The sequence below is a fragment of the Dendrobium catenatum genome, unplaced genomic scaffold, assembly GCF_001605985.2.
Source record: "Dendrobium catenatum unplaced genomic scaffold, ASM160598v2 fragScaff_scaffold_1475, whole genome shotgun sequence".
NCBI classification, from domain to species: Eukaryota; Viridiplantae; Streptophyta; class Magnoliopsida; order Asparagales; family Orchidaceae; genus Dendrobium; species Dendrobium catenatum.
Window position 1 is genome coordinate 23,377 of NW_021319937.1, and position 17,042 is coordinate 40,418.

Consider the following 17,042-nt stretch of genomic DNA (forward strand, 5'->3'; position numbering starts at 1 on the left):
GGTGCTGTTGGGTGGGGGAGGATGGAATGGGTGGGGTAGGATGGAATGGAAGCCGACAGTTGTTGGGAGGATGGGGAGGTGGTTAGATGTAAGGAAGGGGAACAAAGAAAGAAATGATAAGCCCCGAGTCTCAGACTCTTTCAAAGACTGGCGGGTATTGCAATTACCCTCTCCTCGGGTTCTCTTTCTTCTCTCAAAGCTCACAACAATGAAGAAGACAAAAGATCAAAATTTTCATTCATCAAATCATCCCAAATACAATAGAAAAAGCCTTATATATAGGCTTCATCATGACAAAAGGAACAAGATTAGAATGCTCATAGGGCTACAAAAGCAAACTCTCCCCATAGGGGTAAAGTAGGAAAACTGAAATATAAAAATAAACAATACATAAAATGCATAAAAAATAAAGGCTCCTGGTCGTGGTTGTCGATCTCCGATGCCTCTAATAAACGCGCCAAATACTCTTGCTGATGTCCTCATCATTCTCCTCGGGTGGGAGAAAACTCGACCATGTAGAGTGAATGTCTTGAGAACTCTCATGCAGCTCTAACAAATCTGGATCTAATCTCTGCATCTCATCCCGCCCGATCCACATGTCCTTTGTTGCCGGTTTTCCTTCCCAATGAACTAGATACCTTTGGCGTCCACCTTTAATGGAAATGATTTCATCGTCAAGTATTGCTTCAATCTTCTCCGCATTAGGTAATGAGGCAAATTGGGGAGTGGAGGTGGGTAGGTTCACACAAGGCTCATGTAGTGGATTAGTAGGGTTAAACTTTGGTCCCTCAAAGGCTACTAGATCTTCAATATTAAACATATGATTTATATTAAAATCTTCATGAAGATCTAGCACATAAGCATTACTGTTTATTTTTGAAATTATTTTAAAAGGTCCTGCACTTCTAGCATGTAACTTTTTAATGGATCCTTGAGGGAACCGCTCCGGACGAATCCATACCATTACAAAATCTCCAACTTCAAATTCTTTAAATCTTTTCTTGCGATCAACATTAAGCTTATAGTTGGCGTTGCTTTGTTCAATTATTTTATCAAATTTTTTATGCAATTCTTATAGATGAGATGCAAATGCAGATGCAGAATCAGATGTTCTAACCTTAGGACACATAGGGATTAAATCTATAGGCTGTCTAGCTGGTACCCGTATACAATTTCAGCCGGACTTAGACCTGTGGTTCGATTAACAGAATTGTTATAAGCGAACTCAACTACTGGAAGTTTGGAATCCCACTCTTGAATGTGTTATCCTAAAAAAGTCCTTAAAAGGTTAACCAAACTTCTATTAACAACTTCGGTTTGCTCATCCGTTTGGGGATGGAAAGCAGTGAAAAAATGGAGTTTTGTACTCATTTTGAGCCATAAAGTTTTCAAAAAATAACTAGTGAACTTAACGTCTCAGTTAGAAACTATGGTTTTGGGTAATCCATGTAGCCTAACAATTTTATCGAAATATAATTTTGCAATCCTAGAAGCATCAAAAGTTTTGGAGCACGAGAGGAAATGGGCCATCTTAGAAAAATGGTCTACGACCACAGATTGAATCATGCTTTCTAAGAGTCTTGGGTAGGCCTAGGACGAAATCCATGCTCACGTCCTGCAAAGGGCAATTAGGCACTGGAAGAGGTGTGTAGAGTCTCGTGTTCTGTTTCTGCTGCTTGGCTAACTGACAGATATGTCATCTACTTACTAATTTACTAATGTCGCGTTCCAGGCTAGGCTAGTATAATCAGTGTTCTACCAATGCAATAGCTTTAGTCTATCCAAAATGACCAGCTAACCCTCCAACGTGTATTTCCCATACAAGGAATTCTCTAAGCGAGGTGTTGGGAATGCAAAGTTTTTGGGACTTGAATAGATATCCTTCTTCCAAAAAGAAATCATCAATTATTCGTTCACATCCAGTTGTTAGTACGGAGTATAATTCCTTAAAATCAGGGCAGTTTTATAATCTTCTTTAATTCGTTCAAATCCAATCACTTTAGCCCTAATTTTTTTGGTTATCATTATCCAACGACTTAAGGCATCTGCTGCCTTATTTTCAGATTCGGCCTTTTGTCTGATCGTATATGTATACTCTTGAAGGAATTCAACCAAAGGACATTGTCGTGCATTGAGTTTCTTTTGTGAATTTGTATAACCCAAGGCTTCGTGGTTGGAGAAAATAACAAATTCTTGTGGGAGTAGGTAATGTCTCCAATACCTTAGGGACTGAATGATAGCGTAAAATTCTTTATCGTAGGTAGAGTATCGCTGCTTGATGTCATTCAACTTTTCACTAAAGTAAGCTACGGGGTGGCCTTCTTAGGACAGGATGTCACCAATGCCAATGCCTGAGGCGTCACATGTGACTTCAAAGACTTTAGAAAAATCAGGTAGGCGCATAACCGGGGCTTCTACCATTTTCTTCTTGATTTCATCAAAAGCTTTAGAGGCAGCTGAGGTTCAAAGAAATTTACCCTTTTTGAGACGGTCCGTTATAGGGGTTATATTGGTGCTATAGTTTCGAATAAACCTCCGATAAAATGTGGCCAGTCCATGAAAACTCCGAACATCTCTAATATTTTTAGGTTCGGGCCACTCATTAATTGCTCGCACCTTTTCGGGATCAGTGAAAATTCTTGAGAAGATATAATAAATCCGAGAAAAGTAACACTATCTATGAATAACATACATTTCTTAGGATTAGCATACAATTGTTCATTCCTCAAAACCTCACAGACTTGTTTTAAATGATTTAGATGTTGGTCCCCCGAATTACTATAGATTAGAATATCATCAAAGTAGACTACTATGAATTTTCCTAGGAAGGGTCTGAGGACTTGTGTCATAACTCTCATAAATGTACTTGGTGTGTTACTCAGACCAAAAGGTATAATCGTCCATTTGTATAACCCATCCTTAGTTTTAAAAGTAGTTTTTTATTTGTCTCCAGGATGAATTCTAATTTGGTAATAACCTCTCTTGAGGTCAATTTTGGAAAATAGGGTGTCTCCGGTCATCATATATAACATGTCATCTAGACAAGGAATAGGAAAACGATATTTGACCATGATTTTGTTGATAGCGCGACTATCAACACACATCCTCCACGAGCCATCCTTCTTGGGGGTTAAGAGGGCAGGGACAGTGCAAGGACTAAGATTTTCCTTAATAAAACCATGCTGCAGGAGTTCATCTACCTGTCTCTTAAGTTCAGCATGCTCCGTAGGGTTCCTGCTATAATGAGGTAGGTTGGGAAGGGAAGCTCCAGGTACTAAATCGATGACGTGTTGGATGTCCCTTATAGGTGGGAGTTGGTTGGGTAAATCCTCTGGGAAAATGTCAGCAAATGTTTCAAGGAGGGGCTTAACCTAATATGGGATAGGTTCTTCTAGATCCGCTCTCACTTCCCAAGCTACTAAGGCATATAGGGGTGAACCCAACACTAGTTCAGTATCTAGGTCTTTGGGAGTTAACAGGTTTAGGCCTGTGTTGGTTTAAGGGGAGTGGGTTTACAGAGCTTGATCTTCTTACCATCGTGCTTGAACATGCAGGTGTTATATCTCCCATAGATATGAACGTCATTATCGAACAGCCAGGGACGACCATGGATGTTCTAACCAACATCCATTGTTAAAACATCACACTAGATATTTTCCTTGTATCCCATGTATTCAACGGGGATAAGACTTCTTTCTTTTACTTCCAAGGCGGTTGAGTTGATCCAAGCGACCTTGTAGGGGTTCGTGTGCGGAATAGTTTTTAGGCGAAGCTTAGAGATCATAGTAAACGAAACAACGTTAATACAGCTTTCACTATCAATGATAACATTACGGTTCTTATCATCAATTTTGGTGAAAGTATGGAAGATGGAAGTTCTATAACAATCGTCACCCAGCTTAGGTTGTGATAAGGCACACCTAACAACTTGTTGATATAAGTGATCAATCTTATGCAAGCAGTGGATCACGGCATGTCTTCATCACAGAAAAAGTCTTCTTCGTCATCGATGTGATGAACTAGTTCGATGTCAGGTTCATCCTCTTCATCGATAACTTCTTCGATTATGCTTACCTTATAGGGGCTGGGACATTGGGAGACTATATGTTCATACCCATGACACCTAAAACATTTGGTTCCCGTAGGGATTTTGGGTGTTTCAAGTTCAGGGGTGTTGTTATTAAAGTCAGAATGGGGTTAGAATTATCCAACAGTGGGGCGACCAGTCATGGGACCAGGTGATTTGTTTTGGGGTTGGTTGGAGGATTTAAAAGGGTTAGAGCGTAAGTCTTGGCCTTTCGAGTGGGCATGATTCTTAGATTCTTCCAAGTTTAGCACCATACTACAAGTGGCCTCTAAGGTGGTAATTTCTCTAGCAAAAAGTTCATTTCGAAGGTCTTCCCTAAGTTCGGCTCTAAACATAGACAAAAGTTGGGCTGGGTTGGTAGTTTCCTCACCACTACAGTGGATCATGAAGTCATCAAAAGCAGAGATGTAATCCTTCACTGGTTTACTACCCTGGGTTAACCTATTCCAACGATCTAAAAGTCTGGGATAGTAGGAAAGGGCAACATACTTTTGCTTGAGCTCTTGTTTCATTGTCCTCCAATTAGTGATAGGGTATTCTCCTCGAGTTTCATGCATATGTTCCAGGTTAGTCCAGTACTGGCTAGCCCTACCTACCAGTCAACTTCATTTCAGCAAATCTAACTTTTTTCGCTTCCTAAATGTTGTACCACCTAAAATAGCTATCAATTCCTTTAAGTCAATCCAGGAAAACCTGGGGGTCAAGGGTGCCATCAAAGGAAGTTGCATCGATTCAGATGTTCTTGAGTAACTGCGTGATGTAACCAAAAAATATATGGGAGCCTATATTTTTTGATCACAAGAAGAAAAACTGACTTCCTATAAAAAAGAAGATACAAAATACCTCAAAAAGAAGAGGTAACTTAAATAAAACTAAGCAACGGAAATTAACACTACAAACGTTGGTTTTAATAACTAAACTCTTACAAACGACTCCAAATAAAATAAAAAGACACCCTAAAGTTGCTGCACTTGGAAGAAAGATACAGATGGAGTGGCACTTGTGGAGAGACGAAATAGGTTAGAAGCCCGAGAAGAAAGGTTGGAAAGAGCCCGCAGGATTTCCGGAGGGATGAGAAAGAAGGGTGGAAAGAGCCCACAGGATTTCCAAAGCAAACTCGCAGGTTAAAGCTTTTCCAAAAATAACATTTCATTCAACTTTTTTCAAACATAAACAATCCCCCATATATATAGGTATGAAAGGGAATACAAAGGGACACATTACATTAACTAACAACATGAAAACACCTAAAAATAAATCCCAAGCCAAGAAACCGAAGAGGTAGCCGTGGGAGCCAAGGAGGCCGAGCGGGGAACCAAGGGGGCACAGCCACGAAAAGAGCCCAGGCACGGGAAACCAGCAGCCGGCCGGAATTCAATGGGGCAAATGCAATGAAACTATGAAGGAAACCAAGGAGTCATGCATGGGAATACAAAACACCTTTCTTGGGATTTCAAAAGCCCTTTTTGGAATCCCAAGAGACATTATAAAAGAAGACTTTAAAACTCTAAATAACATTTAATAAAAAGTAAGATAATAAATGAACTAAAATGTTAGCTAATAATGAGCTAACCCTTAGTTCAATAAATGAACTAAAGTCCAGCTCATAAATGAGCTAAAATTTCAGCTCAAATAGTAGACTCAAGGGAAGCAAAAAATCTAATTATTTTTGACATGAGTTGACCCCCCCTTTGTCTACATCACTACACATCATTATCTCTCCAAATCTGATCGTGACCTACAGGTTCCTTATTAGGTCTATGGTTCTGATGGTATTGGTCTCTAGGTGGTTCGTAGTCAGCTCGAGGTTCTTTGAAATACGGGGACAGAGGTCTAGGAATATACATTGTATGGTTTCCTAACCTTTCAATGTGGTCTAGACAGTCTCCATCTTGTCGTCTAAAGTCAGCTAACTCGCCTTGGGTTTCTCTAATTTGTTGGGTCACATTACCTAACTGTCCTACGATCAAGTCTAAAGTACGCTAAATTTGTTCTGGGTCCATTGAGACACACTAGGTGACACTTAGGGATGTTAAGGGATAGGGGGGCAGCACCTAAACCTATATGCCAACACTCCTAAAGCTTACTAAATGATGCAGAAGTTGTATGGACATCAAACCAACAATGTGTTATTTCAAATGGATGCAATATTACACAACTAAGTAAACTTAAATTTGGCTATTTAGAAATCTAAGATGAATCCTAGCACATGCAACTTGAACAAACCATGTTCTGATACCAAGATGATGTGAAACCAATAGGAATTGCAAGGAAATAATAAAATTATCGTAAAGCTTGCTACTTTAAGATTAATGAGACTCAATAATTAATTTTAAGAATTATCAATTTTCATCTTGCTTTGGCATGCAATCACAATTTTAGGAGATCAGAACGCTTAAAATAATATCAAAAAAATTACAACAAAACTAAATGTGTCGTAATAAGATTTCACATGTTAATATTTAGAGCTTTTCACCTAGAGTCCCCTTTCTCACTCACATTCTATGTGGGGCTTTAGTGGAGCAAGATTTTCAGCAATCCACAGGATGCCACCAAGAAAGTTATGATGCCGACGGTCTTGATCCACGGGAAGGTAGCCGGAGAAGGAGGCGCAGGTGGACGTTCGACGAGTTGCATCTGTTTGGATGGTCGTTGTTTGTTGTTCGTCTTGGCTAGATGAAATAAAATGCGGTCGACGTAGTCTTCGACGGAATCTTCAAACTCCTAGTCGGGATCGAAGAATAACGACTAAATGATATCAATTTGTCCTTGAGAATCGTACACAAATCAGTGGTCGACTTCAGGATCGACCATCCATGAATATGGGAGTCTTCTTTATTGTGAACCTTTGTTTTTGCTCTTACCCAATAATCTAAAAAAGAAAGATTTGCCGTTGGTTATTCAGATTAAGTTAGTATATAACTTAAACATAACAAATTTTTGATGTAATTTTTTTTTATTTCGTTGTTCTGATATGTTTACATTATTATATGGATTTTTATATGCACATATATACTTGTACGATGCCTCATCACACCTTGGTCTGCTTCAGAAAGGATAAGCCCCATTTAGTGGCATCTATTGTAGCTGTGTTAATCATAGATTAAATATTTAGTTTTCATTTCTGTATAAATTATACTGTCATGGCTTTGCTTCTAACCAACTATTGGCATGTATAAGTTCTAACTTATATTTTCCTATAGTTCAATCATCAATTTATTTTTCCAGTAACTTGAGGAAGTCATCTTTTTGTAAGTGACCCAGCTGCAAATGTTCTCTATTATTGATTGTTTGTTCCATCTTTTCCCTTATTCTTCCCTTTTGTTTTAAGGTTCTCACGTGAAGCCATCACATAAATTTCTCCCAAACTCTCTGAACTTGTCATTTGGTACAATTCACCATAAAAAAACTATGATTTCGGTTAAGAAGAGGCAAGTTTCTGTTCAAGCTGCATACAGGTTGGTGACCTTTTTGCTATCAGAATTATTATAATGGCCCCATCTTGATGAAATAGAATTTTTTATCTGTTCTATTAGATCTTCATTAATATCATATTTTTAGTTTCACAACTGTAATATTATGTTGTGAGGTACATCAGTTCTAAGTTCTTCAATATTGCATACTGGAATATTTATTTATTTTTTTAAAGGTTATTGTATTGAATTTTGAACTTTTAACAAGGAATCTGTTGTTATTAAACTTTCCATTTATCAGTGAAATTTATTGTAATAGATAGAAAATTTTATGCCACTCTATTTTCATTGTTGTTTCTTGTTCTTACTTTCCAATTGATCAATTGATGTTGAAGTTAACTTGATGAGGACATCAGTAGGAGATTCTGGCACATCTAATAGAGGAGACATTGTAGATCGACGGCTACGATTAGGAGTCTTTACTTGTGATGCATTTTATGTATTTCTTTATTTATGTTATAGTTTTTACCATTGTACCCCTGAGAGGGATTAGTTTGTGTTGTAGCCCAGAGGGCAATTTAGTCTTTGTGTTTTGTTCCTTGAGGCTTATATATGAAGGCCATAGCTTTTGTATTGAGATGATGATGATTGCTTAATTAAATTTCAGCCTTCTAGTTCCTTTGAGTGTTGAGAGCTCTAGAGAGAGGTGAAGCCCCTAGGTGAGGGCAAATCAACACCCACCAGCCGCAAGAAGTGTCCGGGTTCGTGGTCACTTTTCTTTCTCCAAATCTCTCCCTCTTCTCCAACACCTGCCAACCAAAGACACCAAAATTCCCGACCTAAGCCTCCCCAAAACCGCTTCCCTAGTAGCCGGCCCCAAGGTCCTCCTCCTCCATAGCCATCAGCCCCAAGGTCCTCCTCCTCCATAGCCATTGGCCAAAGCCTCAAAACCCCCCATTGCTGCCGACCCTAAACCCTCCCCCTCTTATAGCCTCCGGCCATCCTATTCCCCAAACCGTAGCTGCCGGCCGAACCCCAATCCCCTTGATTTCAATTCAAATTGCCTTTTTAAGTCTTTCCTAATTTAGCCCATTACTAGTTGGGAAATTCTCTTAATTCAAATTCAAATAAATTTGAATTTCAAAATCTTTCCTAAGTAGCCTAAACCTATTTTGGAAGCTCCCCTAATTGCTACCAATCTGAAATTCAATTGGATTTAATTCCAAATTCCATATTCATTGCATGTAGACACATTCATTGAATGTGGACACTCCCTCCCCTCTCCTTTGGTAGGCCCCCCAATCCCTCTCTCTTAATTAATTCCTCCCCTTTTTGCTCTCATTCAAAGTCCTCCTTTCAAGGTGTGCCGCCCCACATATTCCCCAATTAGAGGAGATTCGAATTTCAAAATTATTCTCTCATTTCCAATTCTAAAATCTGAAATTAAATTTTAGATTTAATTTATTTCCCCTTCACCAACTTAAACCTAAAATCTGAAATTAAAGTGGCCCCTCTCCTAGCATTGGCTGACCACCCAAACCTCTCCCTTTTCCTCTCCATCTCTTCTCCCTTGCTTCATACACCATCCTTGGAAGAAGATACACAACCCCGTCCTACTCTCCCATGAATGGCCGATCCTGAACAAGACCATGGGTTCGTATACAATCATCAAGGACGAGTAGATGTGTTGAAATCACCCTTCTTTGACATCAATTTGGAGATCGATTACACCGTCGAAGACTACGTCGATTAGGTCCTCTTCAGTTTGACGACCACCATCGACGAGCATCAAACCTCCGGACAGTGGCAAGTTCTCCAACATCCACCGACTTCTTCCCCTCTGGATAAGTTTTCGTTGGGCAATACTGCATTCATCTTCTGTCTTTTGGTGGCGTCATTAAGTTTGCTGAAATTATTCCTCCGCTAAATAGCGCTTAAGAGTGTGAGTGAGGGGAACTTAAGGTGAATTTTCTAATCGTTAACCAATGGATTTTTATTATTTGCGCACTTAGCTTTATTATAATTTTGTTGTTATTTTAAATTGCCCTTCTAATCTATTTTGTAACTGCATGCCAAAGCAAAATAACAACTGAGAAATTCTAGAATTTAATCTTGTGTAACATTAATTTTAAAATTGGCAAGCTTAACAAATTTTATTAAGTTCCTGCAATTTCTTTTATATTTCACAACATCTTGGTATCAAAAAGCATGGTTGTATTTTAGTTGCATTCTAGGATTTGTTGAGATAATTACTTCTTAGTTTTGCATGTTTGATATTCTTACAACTTGTATGTTTTTTATGATCACAAATATTATTGATTTGATTATTATTTCTCCTAACATATTTTGGAAGAATTATTTTGCTCTTGTGTGTATTAACATTTCAGGGAAATCATCTCCGGATTGTTGAAAACTTCAAATCAAGATCAATTTAGAGTTTATTATAATTGAATTATGTATTTTTCATTTTATTAAGTCTGAGAGAGTGTGATTGTAATTGAGTAACTGAGCACACACACCGGGGAAGAGTTTAAAATTTATATTTTTAAACTAATCGTAATGTACGATATTACTTCGTACGGGACGATCTGATCAGTTATTTTTTTCCCGACGAGCAGTTGAACGAACATAAATTAAAATATTTCTTCTAAGTATGAATCGTACGGGACGATCCCAGTCTTCGTATAGGGACGAACACCTTTGTTTTGTTCTCGCACGAAGATCGTACGTGACAATTTTTGTTTTCATATAGGGACGAACGCCTCTGTTTTGTTCTCGCATGAAGATCGCACAGGACGATTTTTGTCTTCATACAGGGACGAACACCTCTGTTTTGTTCTTGCACGAAGATCGTACGGGACGATTCCTGTTTCGTATCAGGACAAATGTCTCAGGTATGTTCTCGCTCATTTTGTCCTGACGTTTCGTACACATGAAATTTGAAATTTTCTAACAGTTCATCCCAGACGAACTTAGTTCGTACCTGACGATGCTCGTACGTACCGATTCACAACAGGTTCGTACATAACAGTATTGAACTGTTCATACGTACAAACATACGATCGTACAATACGATCGTGTACACTGAAAATTGAAAAATTCAGTTTTCTGGACGGTTTTTCGTGTCTTTTGTATAAAAGCTCTATTAAAGACTGACGTTAAAAATCTTTGCTTCGTGAATTTTCAAGGGCAATTGAAGGAGAGAGTGTAAGAGAGTGTTTGAGAGAGATTTCTTGCTAGTGGAATGTGAGTGGTTCACAAGGTTACTCAAAGGTAATGATCTCTATGTGTGATTTGAGTTTTTCACTCTTCCTCTTATCTTTCTAGATTGCTCGTGAGAAGATCTTTGAAGAAGATCTGGTTCTCTGCCGACACTTGATAAGTGTGAACAACCTACGGTTCTCTGCCGACACTTGGAGAGTGTGAACAGCTGAAGGTACTCTGCCTACACTTGGAGGGTGTGAAAGGATGAAGGTACTTTGCCTACACTTGGAGGGTGTGAAAAGACGAAGGTTCTCTGCCTACACTTGGAGGGTGTAAAAGGACGACGGTTTTCTTCCGCACCAGGGATTGGTGGAAGAGAGTTTTGTAAAAGCTTCTCCGCCTTGCTGTGGGGGCAAATAGAGAGTGACTTTAGTAATAGTGCAATACCTAAAGAGGGAGTCTTCGGGGAGTGGATAGGTCATGTTTGACCGAACCACTTTAAATCTTTGTATCATTTTAATTTTCACTGCTTATTGCAATTTTAATTTCGTGGTTGAAAATTTTGCTTTCAAATAGTTTCAATTAAATTGCTACAAATCAATAATTGGTTTCAATTTTTAAATCCAAGAGAGTAATTTTTAAATTATCAATTCACCCCCACTCTTGGTTAGCCTTGGGACATTAGTTTAGGTTTAACAACCTATTCTAGATTCAACAAGAATCAACAGGATTCCCCACTTGCTTTTAGTAGATGTCATAGCTTGCATCCACCTCCATATATCATATTTACATTATTGTTTTGTCTACATTAGTTACCTAATTTGAGTTAATGGATCCCGAGCAAATTTAGCGTACTTTAGACTTAATTGTAGGATAGTTAGAAATTATGACCCAACAAATAAGAGAAACCCAAGGCAAGTTAACTAACTTTAGATGACAAGCTGAAGAACATTTATACCACATTAAAAGACTAGGGAACTAAATGATGTATATCCCTTCTAGGCCTTCTTCCCCTTTTGTTGAAGAGGCACTAGCTCATAACGGACCTCCATGAGACCCTTACCGTCATTACCATCATAGGCCAATCATAAGTCATGATCCAAAACTGGAGAGATAATGCGCTCAATTACTTAAGAATATCCGTATAGATGTCCCTTTCTTTGATGGTACCCTCAATCCTTAAGTTTTTCTGTATTGGCTTAAAGGAATGGATAGTTATTTCAAGTGGTATAATATAGCGGAATCTAAGAAGGTTAGGTTCGCTGAAATGAACCTTACTGGAAGAGCTAGTCAATACTAGAGAAACTTAGAAAACATGTGTGAAGCTCGAGGTGAATACCCCGTCATTGACCGACAAGATATGAAGCAAGAACTCAAGCAAAAATAACTCCCTCCATCTTACTACCCTAGACTTTTAGATAGATGGAATATACTGACTCAGGGTAGTAAATCCGTGAAAGATTATATGTCTGTCTTTGATGATTACATGGTTCGTCGTAGTGGCGAAGAGACCACCACACCTGCTCAAATCCTATCCATGTTTAGAGCTGGCCTTAGGGAAGACCTTCGTAATGAACTTTTCGCTAGAGGAGTTATTACTTTGGAAGCAGCTTGCACTCTTGTACTTTATTTAGAAGGATCTAGGACTCTGTCTCATTTTAGAAACCAAGACTCTCGTTTGCATCCTTTAAAACTTTCTACAGTCAACCTCAAAACAAACCTCCTGCTTTTATGACTGTTCGACCCACTGTTGGTCAATTCCAACCCCGCCTTGACTATAAAGGTAAAACTCCTGAGCGTGAGGCGCCTAAAACTAACCATGTAATCAAGTGTTTTAATTGTCATGATTATGGGCACATTGTCTCACAGTGTTCAAGCCCCATTAAGGTCACCATAATTGAAGAGGTTGTCGATGACGAGGATGAACCTGATACGGAATTGGTTCATCACATTTGATTTAAACATATTTAACCTAATGACACTTTAAGGACAATAATTAAGGACCCGTCTAGAAAACTTAGAGAAATTCTAGGGACTAGGATACACCTTTGAATGACATGAAATTTAAAACATTTAAACTTAGTGACATTTCAAATCCCCTAGAATTTTCTAGGATTTTTTAGGGTCCTTTAAGCCACTTAATTACAAACCCTAATTCATATTTTAATTAAACTCCGATAACTTAAAAAAAATCTAATAAATTCAAATTAAATCCAAAAATTGTGAAAGATATATCAAACCCTTTAGAATTTAACCCTTAATCCAAGAAAATTAAAAGTCTTTTAATTGGACCTTAATTTGAACATTAATTTAATTTCGATTAAAAATAACCCTTTTAATTAAATTAAATAATAAAAAAATCATTAAAAATTTCAAAATTTTCTCAAACATTTGAAAACTCTTCCTTAGGTTATTCCTAACTTTTGGAGCTGATTTGGATCAAAATCTCTAAAACACCCTTAATTAGACGATTTTAATAATTCACTAAATACCCAAATTTTGAAAAATCATAACTAATTATAGAAAAATCTAAATAGGGTGAACTAAAAGGCATTCAACTCTAATTAAAATCTAGTATTTATTAAAAATCTGATTATTCCAAAAACCAACCTAAATTAAAAAACTAACTCGGTCAACCGTAGTTCAAGAACTAGGCCCAAAACTTTTGTAAGTCATAATTTTGCATAGAAAACTTCAAATCCAGCAAACTCAAATTCTAATTACTCTCCATAAGGTCTGTTTGATAAAATACTAGGATCCCAAAACTTGTCTTGTTTTTAAAAGTTAACTTTGGACCCCTTTAACCTAATAGACAGGATGACCACGGACCTTCTAAAATTCGCTTACTCAACTTAAATTTTAGAGAATACTATCCTAAGCATTAAAATTGACCAACCCACTAAATTAATTGAAATTAATCTCATAACATTAAAATTTAAACTTTAATTAAAAAATTTCCCGCATGCAGGTAGAGTTTGAGATTAAACGCATGCATATTAATGCATCATCTCTTTCCTTTAAGACATTTTCCCGCATGCAGGTAGAGTTCAGATAATCCGACATATAAGGATGAGGTGCTAAACCTGGGGAAGCCTAGTCTTCTAAAAAAAATATTTTTAAGCCTTTTTAAAACTTCAAGCATTCATGATTTAGATACTTTTAACTAGTACGCGTTTCATTAGAAATTAATTAAAATTAAAATTTAATTGCATTAGTTTTAGGGGCATAATATCCTTCATAAGTAGAAGGCCACTTAGTAACCTCTCTAGATGTCGGCCTTGATTTTCAAAAACTTAGTCACCCACCCATCTTATAATAAAGACCAGACAACATGCATTTTATACGACTAGGTGGTTAGCTGTCTTTCCTTTTCAGACATGATATAAGTTTAGAATGCATTAATTAGGATACATGTGTTAGTGTTGTGTGTAGAATACTAAACCCACTCTAGATTTAGGGTTCAATGCTACTACTATCAGTGTCACGTAGTATGTCTCATCGGTGGGTAAGTTCTCCATCCTTCAGATGCTATAAATCTCACCTATCTGCGTCACATGGATGACGCCACTTCCATCTTTTTCTTTTATATGCTCTGAGTGTAGTTTTGTCTTTTTTTTCAGTTTCTTTTCACTACCTTAGTTCTTCTGGATAATGATGTGAGTCACGCATGTTGACTAAGCCAAGTTGAACATTTCTTTCCTTTTGAATTGGAAGTTCCTAGACTCCTCCCTATGTGTCAATCCCATTTGAGAGAATCATATATAATCCTTAATTGAGTCTTCTTAGGCTCTAGCTTAAGATGTAATTAACTACGGGGGCTTACGCCCATGGGAAACCGAATCCCACATCAAATAAAACCCACTCGAGCTAATATATCGGGTGGGAGAAATCTCATGACTTTGATCAGGTTATGCATATTATTACTCATCGAGGTGTGTAGGCAAAAACCGTTATTCTCAATGGTTAATTGTATGTATGATCTTATCTGCCCTCGTATTGGCCCGTTTGCGAAGAGTGCAAAAGTCTGCGATCGTTGTGTCCTACGAGATAGTGTGATCATATCATTTGTATTCTGTCCCCCACAGAGCGGTGTTCTTTTAGAGGCCCACAAAGATTATTGATGTAAGATTATTAATATTATAAATGCTTATACTCCTCAAGTAGTTTTGGATATGCGTTTAAAATTAAAATTTTGGTTTGACTTAAAAAAATTAATTCAAAAGATACCTCTTGAAGAAAGAGTTTTTATTGGAGGAGATTTAAATGGACATGTTGGTAGAGAGTTAGAGGATTTTAAAAGTATTTATGGTGGCTATGGGTTTGAAGTAACTAATAAAGGTCATAAGATTATATCAAATTTTGTTCTAGCTTATGATTTTGTAATTGTTAATATCTTTTTTAAGAAAAGAGATAAACATATCATCACTTATAAGGATAGATATAGTAAAACTAAAATTAATTATTTTCTTATAAGAAAATTAGATCATTTAGATTGCAAAGATTGTAAAGTTATTCTGATTCAAATTTTATGTACCCAATATCGCTTATTAATTTTGGACTTTAAGATGAAGGGGTATGGTAGCATATGAAAAATATAGAAAAACGTTATTCTAAGATTATATGGAGGCATTAAAAGAATACTAATAACAATATTATTAAAAGTAAAATTCAAGATCTTAAGATTTTATCTATATAGGAGGAAGCAAATGTTATGTGAGAAAAAGTAGCTAGTAATTTTAAAAATGATGCAAAGGATGTGGTTGGAATTTCTAAAAGAAAAGCTTCTAATAATAAAAATAGTTGGTGATGAAATCAAAATGTACAAGAAAAGATAAAAAATAAGAATCTTTGTTATAATAATTGGTTAGATTTAAAAACTCTGAAAATTGAGAAAGATATAAAGAGACCATAAGGTGTCTAAAAAAGCTATCTGTGATGCAAAGATTTTAGCTTTTGATGATTTTTATAATCGATTATATCTTAAATAGGGCGAAAGATATATGTATAAGTTAGCCAAACAAAGAGATAAGAGTAATAATGATTTAGTTCAAGTGAAGTGCATTAAGGATGATTATCAAAAAGTATTTTTTTTTTAAAATGATATTCAACAAAGGTGGACGAGATATTTTGTTAAGCTTTTCAATGAAGATTGTGAGAATACAATTGACTTTAGTGACCTCAACACTCTAAATGAAAATAGAGATTTTTATTTTTATTGATGTATTAGTAAAACTGAAGTTAGAGAGGCTTTAAATAAAATGAAGTGTGGAAAACTTATTGGACTTGATGATATTTAATTAGAGGTGTGGAAAATGCTTAGGAGATGAAAGAATTTCTTGGCTTACTAAAATTTTTAATATTATTTTTGTTGCAATCAAGAAGTTTGAGAGGAAAACTTAAATTTTATTATGCAATTCAGTCCCTATTTATAGATCTATACAAGGTGTATTGATAAGGAAACAAATAACTCTATAATAATGATAATACAATTATTCCTGAATCAATAAATCAACTATGGAAGGAATTAATGTGATCCTGGTAGTCTTCCCATGGATTACTGTTCACAACCGTGGATTTCTGTTGTGATCGTGAGGTTGAGATTTAACACTCCCCCTCAAGCTGGGAAATATGGATCCGTCATTCCCAGCTTGTCAATCATTTGGAGAAAGGAAGAACTGTCCAATCCTTTAGTAAGGAAATCTGCAAGTTGATTCTTTGATGATACATGGTCAACATGTACTAGACCACTATCTAATTTTTCTTTAATAAAATGTCTGTCTACTTCTATGTGCTTGTTCCTGTCGTGCTGGATTTGATTGTGGGATATGCTGATTGCTGACTTGTTGTCACAATGTAGCTTCATGGGCTCATCCGACTTAACCTTTAGATCTTCTAGGATTATTTTGATCCATAGTAGCTCACATATTCCCAAGGCCATAGCTCGATATTCTGCTTCTGCACTGGATCTTGCCACCACATTCTGTTTCTTGCTTCTCCATGTAACTAGGTTACCTCCAAGAAATGTGCAATACCCAGAGGTAGATCTTCTATCAACCGGTGATCCTGCGTAGTCAGCATCCGTGTATACTTCTAGTGTCATTCCACGATCTCTCTTAAAGAGAATTCCTTTTCCTGGTCTTCCTTTAAGGTAGTGCAATATCCTGTCTACTGCTTGCATGTGAATCTGCTTTGGATTCTGCATAAACTGACTGACGTTGCTTACAAAAAATGCTATGTCTGATCTAGTTTGGGAGAGGTAGATCAATTTCCCAACAAGTCTCTGGTAGGCCCCTTTATCTACATCTGGGTCTTCTTTAGCTTCTCCCAATTTAAGATTA

General features: G+C 36.9%; 1 protein-coding gene across 2 annotated transcripts in view; it reads left to right on the top strand.

Moving 5' to 3' along the window:
* Positions 1–17,042, top strand: part of LOC110113001 — a gene marked incomplete at its 3' end in the record, with an annotated part of 37,807 nt that overhangs the window by 7,494 nt on the left and 13,271 nt on the right. Inside the window, 2 exon segments of one of the 2 annotated variants that reach the window (XM_020845406.2) lie at positions 7,291–7,338; positions 7,419–7,545. In XM_020845406.2, coding sequence (XP_020701065.1) covers positions 7,291–7,338; positions 7,419–7,545 — 175 coding nt within the window. 2 annotated transcript variants of the gene reach the window in all.